Source organism: Macrobrachium rosenbergii, chromosome 48 (genome assembly GCF_040412425.1).
Source record: "Macrobrachium rosenbergii isolate ZJJX-2024 chromosome 48, ASM4041242v1, whole genome shotgun sequence".
Lineage (NCBI taxonomy): Eukaryota > Metazoa > Arthropoda > Malacostraca > Decapoda > Palaemonidae > Macrobrachium > Macrobrachium rosenbergii.
Genome location: NC_089788.1, coordinates 57,544,654 through 57,565,578, shown reverse-complemented (window position 1 = coordinate 57,565,578; position 20,925 = coordinate 57,544,654). Strand labels below are relative to the sequence as shown.

Genomic DNA, 20,925 nt, shown 5'->3' with positions numbered 1-20,925 from the left:
CTCTAAAAGCACTTAGAACTGCCCATTTTGATACTTAAACCAAGAAAAACCCTGTAAAAATGCTTATACCTGAGTATTTCAATATTTTTATCACAAAAAGTACATTTATTCATGAAAATACAGTAACTAGTGAATATTTCAGTGAAAAATACTGTGAATGGGCGAATTTTCCGTGAAAAATGGCTAGATATGTTCCATTGAGAAACCTGCGAATGCGTGAGTCCGCGAACCATGAGAACGCGAATACAGGAGGTTTACTGTATGTATATGTATATGTATATGTATATATGCACACACACTATATATATATATATATATATATATATATATATATATATATATATATATATATATATATATATATATATATATATATATATATGTGTGTACATATATATGTGCAGGCAATCCTCAGTTATCAGTGGGGTTCTGTTCTGGGGGTGTGACGATAGCCGAAAATCGCCGCTACCTGAAAATTGGTGATTTCCGGCGCTTTTTCGGCGATTTTCAGGGCTTATCGGCGCCGAAAAGCACTGATTTTCAGTTATCTGCGCCTCAGTTAGGTACGTATCAGCGCCAATACCTAATTATCGGCGCCGATAAGCGGAAATCGGCGATTTTCATCGCTAGACAAGCACCGTAAAACCAGATTGCCAATAACCGAGCTCGCCGTTAACCGGGAACTGCCTGTATACATATATATATATATATATATATAAAGTATATATGCTGTATATATGTATATATATACAGGCAGTCCTCGGTTATCGGCAGGGTTCTGTTCTGAGGGTGTGATGATAACAGAAAATCGCCGCTAACTGAAAATCGGCGATTTTCACGCTTTTTCGGCGAATTTTGGGGCTTATCGGCGCTGAAAAGTGACGATTTCCAATCACCAGTGCCTCTGTTAGGTATGTATTGGCGCCAGTACCCAATTATCGGCGCCGATAAGCGGAAATGGGCGATTTTCAGCACCAAAAATTGCCGATTTTCATCGCTAGACAAGCCCTGTAAAACCGGATCACCATTAACTGGGGACTGCCTGTATATATGTATATATATATATATATATATATATATATATATATATATATATATATATATATGAGACAAAAAGTGAAAAGCCTTTGTAATATTTATTCCATCTTTAAGTGCAATCTAACTACAAAAACCTGTTACAGGTCCTTTTACAGGTACTCCTCTTACTGCCAATGACTCCATTTCATTGGATTTTTGTTTGTCCTTTCAAAGAGGAATCTTAACAAACACATGGAAAGCTTAAAAGAGAGAGTTCTTCATCTGCAAAAGTCAACATATGTGACTGATAGAAGGGATCCTTCAAAATCAAATAAGACACAAGCTGACTCGTATTCACATAAAAAATAACTACACTTAAGCAGAATCTTCAGTAGTTAATGTTAGTAAATGCCCTTTGAGCTAAATTACTAATGACTCAAAAATATTTTTTCCGTTAATTTGTGTATTTAATACAGTGGATACTTAGCTCAGTGTCTTCCGTGCAATTAATTTTACATGTACTGTACTTAAATTGCATTTAATATTGGTCACTACCTAAAAGAATTCTTATGTTGTTCTACTGTTACTGTCTTCTACCACAGCAGAAACAATTATGATCACAACAGATTTTACACACTATTTATAAATGCATACTCAACTCTTTAAAATAAATTTTCAAATTCTTTTCATGCGTAAATACAAATTCACTGTTTCACAATTGTACTGGTGCTCTACCATTCTTATAGTGATCATCCATTTCACTGGTATTTCACCTGTCTACTAACTGTTCTAATAATATTCAACCATTCTACAGGCATTCCACCATTCTAATTATTGTTGATCACCACTCTTATAACCATCTGTCAAGTTGGTGGCTGGACATTATACCAGAACGGCTTGGTATTTTACCAACAGCTCATCATTCATTACAATTGAATATTTTTTTCAGGGGTAAGCTGAAGTTATGAACTCCTGTTATGGTACTTAGCCAATGTAACAGGCTATGCATCTCGTCTCTTCTACAATGCACTGAGCTTCCTATTCATTTATACTGCTGAAAGTGGAAATGTCTTCTTAGAGGGTGCATAATTTGAATCTTTTCATGTAATAAGAGTAATCATAAAACCATTATTTCCTTAAACTTTTTTTTTATCCCCACTCCAGTCACTCATGAGCCTTTTAAATCAAGTTCCTCTAGCCATGGTTCTCCCCTGTATAAGAAGAGGAAAGCATTCCATTCTGCTGATCTGCATCACTTGGTCATAACATTCACATCTAGCTTGTCTTTCCTTACCCTGACGACTGCAGGTTGACCTGTTTTCTGCACATACTGCTAACCATATTTTAACTAAATTCCTTCATGCATTAACCACTGACATGATTGATTACTGGGAACCTATGAGAAAGATTCGTTTCTATCTTACTTCTGGCTACTCAAGATTGACAGCCTCTTTGAGCAAAGATTTTTACCTTTGCTTCTTCCCTGGATTCCATCATGGATCTAAGAAATGCAGAGATTTCAGCAGACAGCTGCAATGATAGTATCAGGAGTAACATAGTGTAGGTTCTCTGATCTAGTAACTGTGTTCTCATCCTACCATTTCTCTATCCACAAGATTTCTGCATTTCCTGGTCATTCGAGTCCTGTACTTCAACCATGGATAACCTTTGGTGAAAGATGTGTCTATCTGCCTCCTTACCTCATCTCCCTTACCTCCTACTCCACATAGTTAGAAAGTTAACATGCTCTGAAAACAAGACCTATATAATGGAAGGGAAACAAGGCAAAGAACCAGCTCAGTAGCCAATCAAGACTGCTTTCAATAACTTCCTCCCTAAATATAACTTTCAGGATAAAAAGCACCTTTCTGGTTCTTTCCGAGATGATTTTCCTGCACTCCAGTAACATTCAGGGTGCATTTTTTCCTTTTCCCAAATATTCATAATTTACTTTTGGCTATATAAAGTTTCACTGTCAGCTCAACATCATTTTACCTCCAAGGACTTGAATATTTGCTCATCAGGCTCTGGACAGGGCTATACTTGTAATTCATATCAACCAAAGGTTTTGCAAAACTCCACCTAAGCAGGATTTTCCTGGATTGAAAACTGGAAGAGCATATGCTCTAGTTTGCCTGGTGCAAAGAAATTAAACAGTTCAAAACCACCAAGATCTTGGAGAAGGGACAACCGTCAATCAAGAAATGAAGTCTCTGCTGAACCATCTTCCATCTCTGGAAATACTACTTCAATTTCAGTGGTATAAGTGATCACACAAATTTACCTTCAAAAACATTGGCAAACTCTTTGTTCCTTTGGCAACTTCAAGACTGCTATCTCCACCTGTTTCTTGACCTCCTCTTGTTTACTAATTACTCGTTGATGAGCTACTAAGTCCTATTATTGGTATAACTAAAACTGCCTTTACTGCATGTGAGCACAGCTTACCTATCTTCTGTGCTAATAGTAGTCCTGCTACACATGACAAGCTTTCTGAGATCAGAATAATGTAGAGTTTACACAGTTAAAGTTAAACTGGAAAAAGCAACCAAAGCAGTTTACCTATGACACCTAGGAGTATCTCAACCACTAACTCTGCAATTTGGCTTTAAATTCTCCTTTGGAGACTAGGTGATGGCATCCACACACCTCTTTGTTGTCATGAGGATTTTTTAATCTTCATGCAACTTTATTCATTACAGAACTACCTCCTTTCTGCCCAACCTTTCCAGAATAAACAGCATAGAAGGTATATGCAGTGCTTAGTGGCACCTCTGAACTGGTCTGGAAGTCTTTACCTTGCCATAAATCTTATAAATAACTTTTACTATTCCAAATAGACCTCCCCAGGTAACTCCCCATCCCCAGTCCCCTCCATCAACCTTTCAATAGTATAAATCTCCAACATTTTTTGTAGATTAAACTCTCCCTTAAAGGCTATTTAATCTATCTTTTAAGAAAGATTTTTTGGACATGGCTGCCTACTATTAACATAGTTATGCATAAATGAAAATATCTCTCTCTAGTTTCCACTCTTCTCTCTAACTGGAGTTCTTTATAAAAAATCCATAACAGGAACAACATGTATTAGTGCTCACCGCCCTGAGGACTTGCAGTATCTATTGTCATAGTCTTCCTTCTAATGGATGAATCATAAATTTCCTTAATAAAGTATACAACTCTTCAGTAACTTGAAAGGGAAAGAGTTATTTCACGATTCTTCCCCTACATGGGCCTTATACTGGCCATACAGTTTATACAACCCACCCCTGAAGCCCTAACAAAAATTCTCAGCAGAGGTTAATTTTCATAATACATTAATTTAGTTTGTGTGTTTCCCAAAATGCCAGTAAACTCAATGCTTCATTACTGCAACCAAAAAGCAATATATAACGACTCCTTCCTTCACCAAAACCCCACTGCTAAACCCAACAACCCAGTAATTCAAACAATTTCTTAGTCCTTCCCCATCCCCCCTTCTGGACTTGGCTAAAAAATAAGGTAGTTTTGTATCTAATTAAAGCAATAAATGTTACTTCAATGACGTCAAGTATACCAGACTTCACTGCAAATACTTGTCTTTCCTTGCACTCATCATCACCCACCTCTAATAATTCAATACCCATCCATCTACCATAAAGTCAATTCTTTTACAAGGCCATGCTTTCAGTTAAAGCGGAGACTTTCATCTTCCCGGGTTAAAATATAAAAAGTTCTGGCAAGAGGAGATACCAGTGCACTTTCACCTTCCAACCTGTCACTCAAGATACTCCATGGCATTTGAAGTATCATACCTTCCAAAACAGATAAAAATTCTTACATCTATAGTCAAATTCCCAGCTTTCCAGTCAGACCGTATCATGCTAATAATTTCTAACTCGAACAATGGACGACTAACTCTTCAAGAAGCTTGATTATAAGACTGATGCAAGAAGAATTTTTCATATCTGTTTACCTCCAATTAAAGAACCATTACCTATTTCAATTGCCTTCCTAATTATGAAAACTTTTAGTTTTTTGACCAACGTGAGAACATTTTTCAGGAAAATTTTTTGGTTTGCAAATACAAAGCCTTGCCCTTGATCAAAATCCCATAATATCCCTCTAACTTGCTGCAAACACACCAACTTATGAGTGGAGCTTGTAACTAACTTATGATGGAGTGTTAAGAGAGTGTTGGTATAATTCTTGTATGGAATATTCCACACTGCCTAGAAAACCAAGAGTTCTACATATTGTTAACCGAAAATCCATTCGTACCCAAGTGAAACTACTCTAATCAATGATGCTTTGTTCAGAAAACCTTTTTCTCACTTTTATTAAAAAAATAATGTTCTTCATTACAGGACCAGTTATGAAAATTAGATGGCCACTTATGAAAATTCATAAAAACCCAAGTAATATACTGTGAACTTTAAATTTTGGATGATGCTTTCTGTACCCCTGGCATATATATTTTGTCTTACTTTACAGTCTGGCAGGTTGATATGCACCATAAATCCTTCATACTTTTACTCATTACAGTATCAGGATTCAAGAAAATAAAATTTCAATACCTGTACTGTAATGCCTCAAATGCTATAAATTAGTCTAAAATAAAGGCAATAATTTCCATCTGTCAGTGTTTGGCAAAAATATTTACAGTATAGACTTCAACTTTTTTGGAAGGGAAACTTAATAGAGTTTTCTGAATTTCAAACAGAGATTTATTGGGAATTTTAAGCTCTTGAGTTCTTTAGGTGATGTTACATTAAAACTGTCATATTTAAAAGAAAATTAAAAACTTATTTAGAAATTCAAGGCTTTTGGACATCTTTATTCATAGCAGTTAACATTTTTTCATGTCACACGAAGAACTTTAAATGTGATGGCCATGAAATTTTGACAGATGTTTCAACAAATATAATCTACGTATATCTTGGCTGATTGGTTCTACTGTGATTCCAATGCTGAACAACTGAGCAAAATAGGGAAAATAAGGGCTTGTCACAATAACTTGATCCCAAGGCAATTTTTGTTACTACGGTTGTATTAGCAAAGCACCTGGCTTGGAAAAGGTAGAAGTGACCAGCATGGTAGGTTTGCTCTGGAATTCTGTCAATCTTGAGATAGCCTTCTGTTGATATAGGAGCTTACTCGCACCGCTGAATCAAATGCCAACATATACTTCTACATCAGGTTAGGCTTATGGTTGAATTCTTCGGTACCTCTGGCCATTGTGATTGTGCGCCTTGGTATACCAGTCTGTTTCCAGCGCCAGAACTAAAAACTCACCATGCCAACTCAGAAAAATACAATGAGATAATGCTGCTATTCAGATAATTGAATAAAATGAAATGAGATGCAAAAAGTCAAGGTAAACTATAAAATTCAAAATGATGATCAGTCTTTGTCTGAAGTCCATGCAGACAAGCATACCAGAGCAAACAAAGTTCAACATACTACTCCATCACAATACTGGTGACAGTCATTCCCACCTGAACTATTACTACTTTGCTACTGTTGCCCAGAAACAAATAACTTACAGTAAAATTCATCTTTGTGAAGATGAATTTTACTGAAATAATTCTTATACCATGCTATAAAAAATAACCTGGTCTCATTTTCAGGGATGAAATTAAAATCCTCTACCCTTGGACCTACAACATCTACTGGATTCATAAATGAATGAATCACTAAGCATTACTGTTCATGGTATGCACGCCAATGTGCTATATAATACAAACTCCTCCTCTAACATCCTTCAACCTCTCTTCATCAATACCGTAGTTCTCTTTGACCCTTGTCTCTAGAAGCTTTGGTCTAAAATTCTTTCTTTCCATTCATCTATTTCATATTGATATACCCACAATTCACAGAGGAGTCCAAAATAGTCTTCTGACTTTTCTCTTGCCTCTGAACTTCTCCCAACATATAACATTCTTCTAAAGCTGCCTATCCAAAGTGAGTTTTCCTACTTATAAGGGTAAAACAGAAATTAGGACTGCCCATAGGTTGATGTGCTCAGGTAGGCCACCCCTCAGCAACATACAGCAACAAGGATAATACACAACCAATGTAAAAAAAAAAGACTTCCTTTTTTTATGAGCCTTCTGTTGTACCAAAATAAAGTTGTCATCAATACCTTTTTCTGATAATTCCAAATGAATTTGATATCAGTATTTGCAATCAACTCCAACTTCCCTGAAATTTTAACCCTTACTGGACAGGCAGGTTTTGTGTGAACTCTGGGCTAACTGTTGTAAGGATTAATATTGCGCACCACACAAGTTTGGATGAAATTAGCGGGAAAATTGTTCACAGCACTACAATAGGCCACAAATGACTTATGGCAACTGTATTAGCTCAGTACACAAGAGAGGTAGATCAGTCAGCCTTGAGATTTCATGGGGACATGTACTGCCTCTCCATAGTTCCATGACATCTTTTTTATTTGCTCATAAATTTACCCAGGTATTGCTGCTGGTTTTAGTTCTTATCTTTTATGATAGCAATTCAGATATAATTGTAATTTTCAAAGTAAAGTGCAAAGAAATATTAGAAAAAACATGTATACCTCCCAAAAAGGTACTACATCTCCCTATCTCAGTAAATCTTATAAATATTTTACATTAAATATACAGTACAATGCTCAGAATTTGTTACTGATTTTAGTTCTTATCTCTTATGATGTGTGAGCTGTAATTATAATTTTACAAAATAAAATAAAACAAATTATTAGAAAAAACATATATAACTGTAAAATTAACATATTTTTATAAGTGTCTTGTAAAAGAGGCCCCACATAGGGTTGCAAATAGTCATTTTCAACTTCCCGTGGATGGCACACAAAAAATTTTTGATTTTTTTTTTTTTTTACACCATGCACATTTGCATATCTTCCTCTTTCCATTCATGTATTTTTTTCTTAAATTGGCCAAACTTAAAGCCTGCCTGGTCTGGGGGTGTGCTTAATATATATTTAGCCCATCCCTTAAGGGTTAAAGCAGTTTAAAAACAATAAAAAAGAATTGATGTCTGCACAAAGATATGCTGAAATCTTTCAGATCATAGAATCTCGGAAATTTTCTTTACAGTTGCTCATCTGACAAGCAAGGATAGGTTTTTTCCTGTATTGCTACTTCTAGGCAGTGAGTGACAAGCTTTTTCTTCGCCAAAGACCACAAGTAATCAACCCACCAACATACAGGTATGATTCAATGTATTCTTCAATTGAAAATGAAGACAAGTATTCAATTGCTGGAATTATAATTCAGCTCTGATTTACTCTCATATAGTATATATCTGATAGATAAATATTTCATTGTTTGATTTTTATAATTAATTCAGCTATCCAACATTATCTACAGATTCAGCTTCCACAGTTTAGTTATGGGTGACTGGAGAATATTAAAAATTAAAATAAGAAAAATAAAAAAATTTGCAATGTTTGGTTTTAAATTTCACACATTGTTGACATGTATCTACTCGCCAAACAGCCAAAGTGATTTTCCTAAGGGCTGCAGTTCCTTTGTCCTACTATAGCCGATTCACTTAAGGTAGATTCTTGGGCCTAAGAGACGTTTGTTTGGCGACCTCTGATTGGCTGGTACCGGGAGGCAGACGACTGGCTCACTGTCTCAATTTTATGTTGTGTTTACAGTAAGTACCAGTTTATTACTGATGTTTATTTTTTTTTTTTTTATTTCAATCTGCATAAGGCTCTATGTCTCTTTCTCAGCTTTGTTTTTAATTCATCCCATAAAGACATTACTGCATAGTATTTGGATGCATTTCTTGCGAGGTGAATCATGTTAATTTTTATTATGCTACATAATTGCGTTTAATATTTAAAAATAAATAATCTAGTTATGTTTAAATAGTATCCACATTCATCAATAAATGGATGATTGTCAGAGCAAAACATTATGTTGAAGACTTACTGAAGATGAGGAGGTCATTGGGTTGTTTTCATCATCTTCTGAACTCTCAGCAAGTGATAACTCCAGCCACTCATTAATCAACTTTCGAATAGTTGTCTGCTGCTGCTCACGATACATCAGTGAAACTAGTTGGACCATTGTTATATTCCATAAATGCTGAAAGAAAGAGAGTAGCGATCAGAATAACATGAAACTTACATTAAAAAAATGAATATGGAATAATATCTTTCTGCTGTTAACCTCCAAACTAATCAAGCAGAACAACAAGCATCTGAACAAGAAACTTATCTAAAAAAAAATATGACAATTCTGCTTTACATTAAAGCAATACACAATACACCATCTCATGTGGTGGTATTGATCTATGACACATCAAAGTCATTTATTTGTATAAACTTTTTCATAAATAAATTTCACTGCAGAATATAGAACACCAGGTGAATAGCACATTAACACATTACAAAAAACAATCTTCAATGTGCTGTTTGCAAAGTTTCTTTCAGTATAAATTTATACACCTGCAATACAGTATATAAATTCACTGACTGACAACATTTTATATGTAAACAAAACCTGGTACCTGATGATTGGCATCTACATAAAAGGCAAGGATTATTCTCTTATATGTGACAACAGTCATGTATTTTCTTTACAAAAGACAAGTAATAATGCTAATATATAAATACAATTTCAAGAAGAAAATGGACTGAGATATAATCCTAAAAGAAATTAGACATCTTACCTGTTGTTCACAAGTTAAAAGCTGGATGATGAGATGGTCAAATCTGTGTGCAAATAAATTCCACATAATCTGATCTTCTGTCAACACACCAGTATTATCTTCCTCCTTATCTCCCTGCAAAGAAAAATTTCATTACTAAAACGATACAATCACATCAGGAAGGGTACAATGCACAATTTGATATCTTTTACTTGTATTTAAACCAATATTAAATATAACTGAAATTACACTTTAATGATCCTATGTACAATATGAAAATTTTTATGCTAAAATTAATTATTTGACACCTATCTACTATTAAGACTCTTTACATCTTTGTGCAGTTAGGTGCAATCGGCATTTAAAAATAAACAAAAGAATAACGCTTGGCAGACCTGGAAGGACTGTCTGTAATCATCTGTTTTCCACGGTGGTGTTGGAATGTTTACGTTCTTGTCACAATTCTTCTTGACCACCCACTAAGATGTGGGGAGGCTGGGTGGGTTTCCACTTTAACAGTAGTTAAGTATCCAAATACTGTAATTACTTTTGTCATTGAATGAGGATGGTGGGTTAGCGCAGCCAGAAAAACATCTGCTCAGCCAAGTGAATTAAAAGATTTTTTAAAAGGGAAAAGCTTTTAAACATTCTTGCCTGTTGTGTGATCCTCCCAGGTAAGTACTGTAACCAGATGGATCTACAGAAGGGTGTAAGGGCCTCATAACGAGAATTGTCGAGGCTCCTTACATAGAAAAAGGACTCAATCTCGTACAGTACAAGTGACTCCTGTGCCACAGTCAAAAAGCACATAACTGATAATTCAGAGTTAAAGATAATGACCATCTTCAGATATACTGTACTGTAAAGGCACGCTCCTATACACTAATGTGCACTGTCATGCTCCCCAAGCTCAACACCAGGACTTCCTTACAATCTAAAGCTAAGAGAGGAAGGAAGATTCTCTTGTATTGTATTTGGTTCAGGAGAAAAACATTCCCGCTGCGACAACAGGACTAAGGGCTTTACATTTCTCATACAAAATTTAATGTCTTGCAAACAAATCAAGGTAAAACAAAGCTCCACATCCATTGAGCTGCATTGACAACCTTCTCTAGTGAAAGGTTTCAAAGGAAATAAAAAGACGCGCTTACGGCACAGACATTGTGTGAATTTACTTTATAAAATGTCAAATGATCAGCATTCGACTTTGCATATACTGACTTAATTAAGCAACGTAGAAAAAAAGACTCAGCATTCTTGAACACAGGAGTGTTTGGCCTCCTAACACCATGGAATGAGAATTTTTATGATAAAATTAATTATTTGGGTACCTACCTACCTACTGTTAAAGTTAAATATTTGTGCTGTTAGGAGCTATCAGCATTCAAAATAAACGAAAGAATAACATATGGCTGACCTGGAATGACTGCCTATAATCACCTATTTTCCCACCAAGTGACATCAGAATGTTTGCGCTCATCAAAATTCCTTCTGACCATTCACTAAAATGTGGGGAGGCTGGGTGGGTTTCCACTTTAACAGTAGGTAAGCATCCAAATAACTTCATCAAAAAAGTCTCATTATTTGGAGTGAATCTCACCTATTGTTAAAGTTGGCTGACTACTAAATTAGAGCAGCCAAAAAGAACATCTCAGCCATGCAAACTACAGCTTTATTTCAAGAGAGGAAAAGCTTCTTAAAATGGAGTACCAGTGACTCCTGTAACAGAGCTGAAAGCCCACAAAGCCTACAGTGACAGTCCAAAACTAAAGACAACTACTATTATTAGATATGAAGTTATGCTCCTATACACCAGTGTGTACCTTCATGCTCCCCACAGTTGACAACAGGATTTCCTGACAAACTAATGATAGGTGGGAAAGGAAGATTACTCTTGTATTTGATTCAGGAGAAAATTTTCTCCCCTGTGACGATAGGACTAAGGGTTTTAAAATTCTCATACAAAATTTCAACATCTAGCAAATAATGCAAAGGAAAACTGAGCTCCATGCCCACTGAGCTATATTGATAAACTTCTCTAGAGAAACATTTTTAAAGAAACTGAAGGACATGATTACAGAACAGCTGTCCTGAGGCTTTACTTTCAAAAGAGGTAAAACACCAAGATTCAACTGTGTGTGTTGACTAAATTAAGCAACATAGAAAATATGACATAGCATTCTTGGACATAAGATTGTGCCTCCTACCACTAGATACAATTTTTAACTCCTCCTCTTAAAGGTTTGAGTCTGTCCAGGTAAATCCTTAAAGCTCTAACATGGAATAACAGAGCCTACTCTTCATTGCCCATTGCCTACAAAAGCAGTTAAATTGGCCACACAAATCTGGGAAGGATTTTTGCTTTGAAATCATTTTTAGCCCTAAACAATGGGAGAAAAGAGACAGGCAGCCCCTTCAACAAAGCCTACATTACAAGACAGGGCTTAAAGTTCACTAATATGCTTAGCTGTAGCAAGAGCTAAAAGAAGAAGTGTCTTTAGAGTTACGTGCTTAGGGGAAGTTTGTCTAAAGGCTTAAACTGTGGTAACACTAAATATATAAAGACTATGTCCAAATTCCACCCTAAACCAAGATAAGAAGATTTTGGGATTCCCAGCTCAAAAGATTAGAACACCTCTTCCACATCTAAATCATGATCGATATTCAAGTTAGCATGTTGCGAAACTGAAGACAACACAGAAGAACTTCACCAGGTTATCTATAGAGATGTGTGCTGGACATTCCTCGGGACAAGCACCAAGATCAATAACCTGACCACTGTTGTAGATAAGGGCTAACAGTCAAGGGCCTTCTAGACTTCAGGACTGATTCCCAGCTGCTCTTGAAAAACCTCTAGCTCGTAAGACAGCTGACAGTCTCTACACGATTAGATGAAGCATGCGGAGGCTTTGATGGAATCTTCTCAAATGAGACAGATCTTTCCTGGAGGGTAAAAGAAGAGGAACATCAACTGCCCAAGAGTTCTTGAAATAAAATTGAATTGGTCTCATTAATAAGTTGGCTATGTTAAAAACTTCTCCAGAGAGGCCATGTGGCCCAAAAGAGACAGCCATTTCCTAGCTGGAAATTGTCTACTCATTTCTCTGTCGGAAAAAACCCAAAAAGAGAGAGCACTGACCTTCATCCCTGCATAAACAACTGACTGGGTTGAAAGATGCGAAGACTTGTTGACACTGATCAGAATGCCTGAAACGATTTGGTGAGAATTACAGTAACCAGTTGTCAATGTATAGGAGAACTCGGGTTCCAAGCAGATGACTCCTTCAAGCTAACAGAGCCAAAACATGGGTGAATAGCTTTGGTACAGTGCTCAGACCAAAACACAGCTTTGAATTGGAGACCTTCCCTTTGAAGACAAAAGTGTAGATAAGATGCTTCCTCAACTGAGGATGGATTGGGATATTGAAGTACAAACTGCATCCTCGGTATTAACAGAAATCATCCAGTCTCTCCTCTGGACAGCTGCTACGACCGAACTGGATGATTCCATCAACAAGGGGGTCAGGTGACTGAACTTACTGAGACTGGAAATGTCTAGTGCTGTACTGGTCTCTAGCCCCAAGGGGTCTTGGGAACAAGAAAAAGGTACTGTAAAGGCCTACTGACTTGTCTAACACTGGCTCGATCACCTCCTTGTGTAACAACTGTACACTCTCCCCATCAGTACTCTTAATTTCTCTGCGTGATGACGGTAGACAGGAAGGAATGACGGTAGACAGGAAGGATATTGGGGATGCCAATTGAGGAGGAAGTGTAACAAAACACATGATGTAATCCTCCCTCAGAACCTTCACCATCTGAGCTTCTGCTTCAAAGCTTTGCCACATACTCCAAAAGCTTTGTAGACAACCTCCTACTGTACCTTGAGGGCTCAAACCACCAGTTACTGTTGCCTTTGCAATTCTCTTCCTTATAACTTGAGACCTGACCACCTCAAAAGGGTTTACTAGGAGTGGATGAAGTTGAGGACAGTTTTGGTTGCTATTCAGCACAAAAACTAGGTGTAGGACAGTTACAGGTGTAGGTGCAGGACACTTTAATGAAGACCTTTAAATTAAGATTGTGCTGAGATTTGTCTACTCTCCTGATCTGAAACATCTACAGCGATGGTCTTACATACAGGGTTAAGGAGATGATGATGAGGTACTGTACATCAAAAACAGCTGTTGACCATTGCGCTGGTGCTAATTTACACAATAAATGTGAACACAATTGTTCCTGTTTCTTTAAAATTGAGCTAGTAGAAATATGTGACATTTCTCTTGAATCATCAGGAATAGCTCAATCAAGGCAAGGAAAAAAATCTAATGCATCATTAAGAACTGTCTCTCCTTCTGGAGTAATGTGCTGTTTCACCTGGGACAGTAAATGAGCAGTCATGCTTAGCAAAGACTCCACAAAGGAAAGGGTTTCAATAGAGTGAAATGCTGACTTCATGAGCACTTCTGATTCACTATCAGGTCAAATCACCTTCTGTTTTGAGAGCTCTACACTTTATTGGGTCAAGCAACTTGAGAAAAACAGTGCCTTGAATAGGAGGAGGACAGATCTGCATTGATCCTGTGCCATAATATGCAGCAATTGCATTAAAACAACCTGCTTTAAGGGATAAAACTTTGGATATCGCCTCAAAATGCACCTTAACAGAATCAGATATCTTAAACTTCTTAACTCTCCTGAACAGAAGCTGAGGTAGGAGCAGACAAAAGCATGTGCTAATCAACAGGTTCATCCTTGGTAAAAAGGGGGAAAGCAAAGCAGCACGATCTATCAAGTGCTCAAAAACCAATAGAAAATCACTAGAGTTGGGGGTAGTAATTCGTCAAGCATAATGGAAGAAGGGGGGCAGCAACCAGCAAATCCACATACTGAGATGGTGGAGCAGCAGGGGCTTGAGACAGTAATGACCCCATGACTGGCAGCAATGACATCACAGGATGTGGAAGGGAGGAAAGTGGTAGATGGCTGGGAGGGAGTGGGTGACTCACAATATGGCTGGGAGAGAGATGGTTCAATGAGAGGATAGAGGGGCCCTCGCATGACATCACTGTGGTAAATGAATCACTCATCTTTAAAGGTGACCCACCTGAGGTATAGCAGGAGTCATCTGCACAACACAAGAAGTGGCAGAAGGGAAAGGGCCATCAATATAAAGAGGTACGGTTGTCAAACGGTGAGGAATACATGGCAAAAAGAGGGGAGGGGGATTGTGCAAGAGGGGGATGGTTAACATCAGAAATGGAAGGAAGAAAGGCCAAGTAACAGACTGAGCAACTGAAGTACTCCCATGCGGTTCAGAAACTACCGAAGTAAATGAAATACTGGGTCTAATAGCCATAGATAACTTGACAGGATCACACACATCACTGTCACTCTCACCAGATAATGCTAATGCGCATGTCGGTTGGCACAAGCTCTTAACTCTACCAAATAAATCTTTCATTAAACCAACTGATTTTAAGATGGCAGACAGTTAAGAGAGAGGTGGGTTCATGTTTCTTTTCATGATAATTTTGCCTTTTGTTTTGGTCACATTTATTCTGCTTCATTTTCACTGATGCTAAGAAGTGTTGAGCCAAGACACTTCTTAGTTCTCTGTCAGCAGAGAAGACCAACTGACACAGGGCAGTCCAGAGGACGGGTTACAAACAGGCAAAGGGTCTGACACCTATGTTTTGTGGGGGGGGGGCCACAATAGGTCGATCACTATGGGGGAAACTGTGATCTTCATCCACAACATACTCGGTTTAATGCCTAACTGATAACAGCAGCAAACTGATATCTTCAAGTTAACTATTTTTTTCTCCTAAACCACATGGGTAGCATTAGAAGACAAGAGCAAGAGTGAAAGAGGAATCAGACCTATTGGGCAGTGGAGGAGTGAGAGAAGCAACACCAGCAGAAGAAGGAACAGATGGAGTAGACTTATGGCTGGACCTTACTAAATGTCAACATAACCTATTGGCTTCTCATATCTTCCAGCCCTTCACAAAATTATTCATCCTCTGATCAGACCACTCCTTACATTCTTCACAAAGAGAGGAAAAATCACACTCATTATCCCTACAAGTAACACAACTGTGTCCATCATGGATAACTGAATACTTCTGGTTTACACAAAGCCTGTTCCTAAAATGCCTAATGCTTCTATCTCTGCTTGCTGTAGATGACATAGCTCAAAATAAAAAAACCAAGCACAATACCGTATAGGTGAAATAGCCAGAAATATCCAAAACTGCTATAGCTGAATCACACCATGTGTACAAGGACACAGTAGGAAAAATTATGACTACACAAAACATTCTAAAGCCACCTGGTGGGAAAACAGGTGATCATAGACAGTTCAACTGGGTCAGCCAAGTGTTATTCTTTTGTTTATTTTCAATGCTGATAGCATCAAACGGTGCAGATATGTAAGCCAACTTTAACAGTGAGATTCATCCCAAATAATCAAGTCTGAACTATTCTTCAAGGATTACATCTTCCTAGATAAATCCTTAGAGCTACAACTGGACATAGCAGGACTTTCTCTTCACTGCCTACTAAAGCAGCTAAGTTGGGCACTCACAAAGTTGGGAAAGGCACTTTGCTTTGATGTTGTTTTTAGCCCTAAAACAATGGGATAAAAGAAATAAAAGGCACGTGTCCACTTGAACGAAGCTTTACAAGAAAGTTGAGTTCGTAAGGGAAGCTTTTTCTAAAGGCTCAAACCGAGGTAACGTCAAATTTAAGGGCTACATCCAAATTACACCCTAAACAATAATAGTAAAATTTTAGGGATTCCAGCTCAAAAGTTTGGAAGACCTCATTCAAAGTTGGAACTGATAATTAAGTTAGTGTCTCAGAACAGAAGACAACATAAAGCTATATACTTTAAAGCCCCGCAACAGGAAGTTGCTCCAATTACCCTAGATACCAGAACAACTTGATCAGGTTTTCTAGATAGGTACAGGTGCTGGAAATCCCTCAGAACAAGCACCAAGATCAATAAACTAACCACTGTTGTTGATAAGGTCTAACATGAAGAGCCTATTAAACTTAAGGATTGGTTCCCTAGCAGCTCTTGAAGGGCTTCTTACTTGCAAGAGACAGATTAAATCTCTATGAAGTCAGATAAAGCATGTGGAGACTCTGATGGAATCTTCTCAAATACAACTGACTGCCTAAGGAGATCTTTCCTGATTGGCAGAAGGTGAAGACTTCTACCTCCAGAAGAGGTAGCTTGGGGAGCCATTCCTTACAGGGCCAACAAGAGCTAACAATGGCTTGAGTTCTTGGACACTCACAACTTGCTGAAAACTTTCCTTGAAAAGGAAATAAGTAGAGGAAAAGCATAAGGGTCTAGATTCAACAAATCTGGAAGGAAAGCATCGACTATCCATATCAGTGATACTGGGATGGAGCAAAGTAAACTGGGAGTTTTGTGCTTGGGCAATTGTGAAAAGATCGATGTTCGGGGTTCACCAAAGGTTCCACAACTTCTGAAATACTTGCAGATGAAGAGAACATTCTGACAGAGGACTTGCCGTTACCTGCCAAGTTGGTTTCCAAAAACATGACTTGTGTTTTCTCCCTGAGATGAACTGTGGTACAAGAATGATGTTTGTTGACTCTGTCCAAAGAAGTTTGTCTGCCAGCCTGAACATATTTCTTGATTTGTATTCTTGTAAGAAAGAGAGGTTGAATTTTTGAAGTAAACTGTGATGATGTCTCTGATTAGATGTTCTGCTTGCATAAGACCTTCCAGCCTGACAAAAGATCTAGGTTTTGTTTGTATGCATTTGCTCTCTTATGCAGTCCACCTCCCCAAAATTTCTATATTCTCCAGAATGGCTCCCTAACCTGTCCTTGAAGTGACCACAGACAATAGGAGGTCTGGGCTCTATAGATCTAGAGGCAGACCCATCAGCAGTCTTGACTGATCTCCACACTAACGAAGAAATTATGACTGGAATAGTCCAGAAGACGAGACTTGACCCAGGAGTTTTTGAGGTACAACTAATTGGTCATCTTAGATGGACCACAGTAACAAACTTCACAAAAGATTCCAAGTGACCCCAAAGAGGAAGCCTCTTCTTGGCTCAAGGCTTTTAAGGGTCGAGGGTCTCTCGGCCCAGACGCAGAAGACAATCCTTCACTTTCAAGATTGCCTGAAATGAGTTTGTGCAAACTGACCAGTTGTCCAAGTTTAGAACTAGGACTCCTAGCAGAAGACTCTCTCCTGCTAATGCAGACCAACACACACAGCTTTACACTGAAAGACATTCCCTTTGAGGACAAAGCATAGGTACTTCCCTGACTGAGGATGGATTGGGATGGAAGTATGCATTCTGCATATCGACAGATAACATCTAGTCACCCTTCCAGGTCCGCCAAGGCCAATATGAATGACTCCATTGAAGAAAGAGTAAAATGAATGAACCTGTTGCGACTGACAATGTCCAATACTGGCCTCCAGCTCTCCCAAGACCTATGGAACAAGAAAAAGTCAATGGTTAAGCCTCAGTGCTTAGTCTAAAATTGGTTAGATGGCCTCCTTGCATAAACTGTCTGATCTCCTCCATCAAAACTCAGAACTTCTCTGTGTGAAGAGGGTGGGCTGAGAAAGATTTTTGGAATGCAGACAGAGGTGGAAGAGTGGGGTGAGAAAGATTTTTGGGAATGCAGACAGAGGTGGAAGAATGATAAGGTACAAAGTATCCTTCCCTGAGAACCATCTACACAAGGTTCTTCTTGAAGCTATGCCAGACACTCCAGAACTCACACAGCTTCTTAGTTGACCTTTAGAGCTCAAAACATCAGTTATTTGTGCCTTTGTGATTTTTTCACATAGAATGTGAGCCTTGATCACAACAAAAGATCTAACTGAAGCTGAAAAACCCTTAGGTGGTCTGAGCTGATGTTCTGTGTGGAACTTTCATGTGGAAAAGGTTGTAGGTGCAGGACACTGGAGGGAAGACTTCAAAGACTGTTCTAAGAATTCTCTATTCTCCTGAATCAAGACATCTTTGGCAATGGCCTTAAACACTTTTAGGTTAAGGAAACGACGAGACATGCCAAATACAGCTACTGACCATTGGTTTTGAAACAGATGTAAAAATGTAAGACACTCCTCTCCAAGTTTCAGAAATACATCTATCAAGGTAAGGTTAATAATCCAAAGAGCCTTACTAAGAACTGCTGCCCCTTCAGGACTAAAATTTATAAAATTAATTTTTAACCTGGTGTAGTCTATGATATACCAACTTCATAAGTACTTCTGCCTTAATATTAGGGCAAAGTAGCTTATCAATTGGAAAGCTCTTCACTTCCAAGGGGGAAGCAACTTGAAAAAACTTGCATCTTGAATGGAGGAAGGTTGAAAATCTGACATTGTATCTGTCAAAAACACAGCTCTATGCAGCTTCATAAAACTGGAAACCGAAGCAGTGGCATTCCGAGAACCAGCTTTAAGGGGAATACTCATAATGGACCTTTACAGAACCAGATAGCTTTAGCTTCATACTCATTTTAACAGGAGCCAAGGTAGAACCATGCAAAAAGAAAGCCAATCAACAGATTCATCATTGGTAAAAGAGAGGGAAAAGCAGGGCAATGCACGCAATTAATTTCTTAAAAAAATGAAGGATAATCATTCTTCATATAGAACCTAATCCTAATATCTGCTTGCTGTTGATGACATCACAGAAAACAAGCACAATAAAGTCTGGTAGAAAAACTGTCAAAAATAGTAAAAATCCTTACAGCTGATTCACACTGTATGGACAAGGGCATGGCATGAAGAATTCTGACAAGACATTAAACATTCCAATGCTACCTAGTGGGAAACAGGTGATTATAGATTGTTCATCTAGATCAGCCAAATGTTATTCTTTTAATTTTGATCACACCCTAATGGTAAGACTCATCCCAAATAATTCTTTTTATAACTGCACATATGAGCAATGAACAAAGTTGATTCCCTGATTTTTGAATTACTTTATCTACTTGAGATTCTACAATCTAACTGCATTTTTCATAAAACTGACAGAACAGAAAATAAAACTGACACACATGAAATTCAGATGTGTACCAGTTTTATTTTCTATTCCCTCATATTTATTTATCTATTTATCACTTTTTCCTACAAACTGCCTCTAGAAACTAAGCTGCTTGTTAGTTCTAAATTTATAACAAAATATGATGGTAAGCACAAAAATTAATGTGAACGTGTACTTTGTGATGTACCTAACAATTGGTAAATCTGGTGAAGAAATCCTGCTATCTTTTTCCACCTTCACTTTGACTTTGATGCTAGGTAAAATGGTTATTTGATTAGGCAGCAAATGTACTGAACTCTCTGCAGATCAGATTCAGAAAGGCAAGAGCTATCTTATATTTCATCCAAGCATTTCTAAAGACATAACGGGGTATCTTCTTACTGTAGAAGTATTTCATATGTAGATTTGCTAGATTACAGCTGAGAGGATGCCACATTACAACTTTCTTTTTATAAAAACCACCAGTACAGGAAATAAATCACAACATATGCTGTACCGCAATTAGCCTACACAAGTTTCAATGTCTTCTCTAAACCCAACAGGTAAAGGTCACTATTTGAAGGGAAATTTGTTGGACAAAAATTTGATCAATTTCAATGAGCACCTTGATAAATGACAGGTCATAGCAGGATACTCCATTTTTCTAAATGTGCTCTTTTCTACCCCTCTCATATAAAACACTAAGAAGATTTTTCATGCATAAAATGAAGAAATATAAATATTTCCCTCCGCAATATAAAGTGATTAGGTCTTGATGATGGATACTCTATTTACCAAGGTGCTTATCAAAGATGTTAGCATTTTTAAATAGCAAACTGGCACCATATGCCAATACTTTCTTGCTTGGTCTACAAAACTCTTAAACCGTCATTAACTTTGTTCCAGTGACATACTTTCATTGAACTGCTGTCTTTTGTATCAGCACAGACCCTTGCCAAAGGATTTGATAGAGGGTTGAAGGGGTTAAGAAGTCTGGTATGGACATCTGGACTTAGACCAACAGTGGCAATTTTCAGGTTTTTATCATAAACAGAAATTTGGGTGTAGCACTGGCAGTATTATCTGCCATGTTCTAGCAAATCTGTTAGTTGAGTATTTTGTAAACAATAAAAATAAACCCAATCAATTCAAACTGCCTGCGGTCTAGTACATCTTACTTGATAAATAAACCTTAATACATTACCACAACATTAATAGTGGAAAA

General features: G+C 37.6%; 1 protein-coding gene across 30 annotated transcripts in view; it reads right to left on the bottom strand.

Moving 5' to 3' along the window:
• The window catches only part of tim (timeless), a 510,805-nt gene that overhangs the window by 312,511 nt on the left and 177,369 nt on the right, over window positions 1-20,925 (bottom strand). For all 30 annotated transcript variants that reach the window (XR_010850869.1, XR_010850868.1, XR_010850866.1 and 27 more), the window contains 2 exons: window positions 9,682-9,795; window positions 8,940-9,095 (listed from right to left, as the gene is read on the bottom strand). Coding sequence is in view for 26 of the 30 variants with exons in the window: in XM_067091829.1 (XP_066947930.1) it covers window positions 8,940-9,095; window positions 9,682-9,795 (270 nt within the window). In the remaining 4 variants the exon portion in view is untranslated. The remainder of the gene's footprint in view (window positions 1-8,939; window positions 9,096-9,681; window positions 9,796-20,925) is intronic.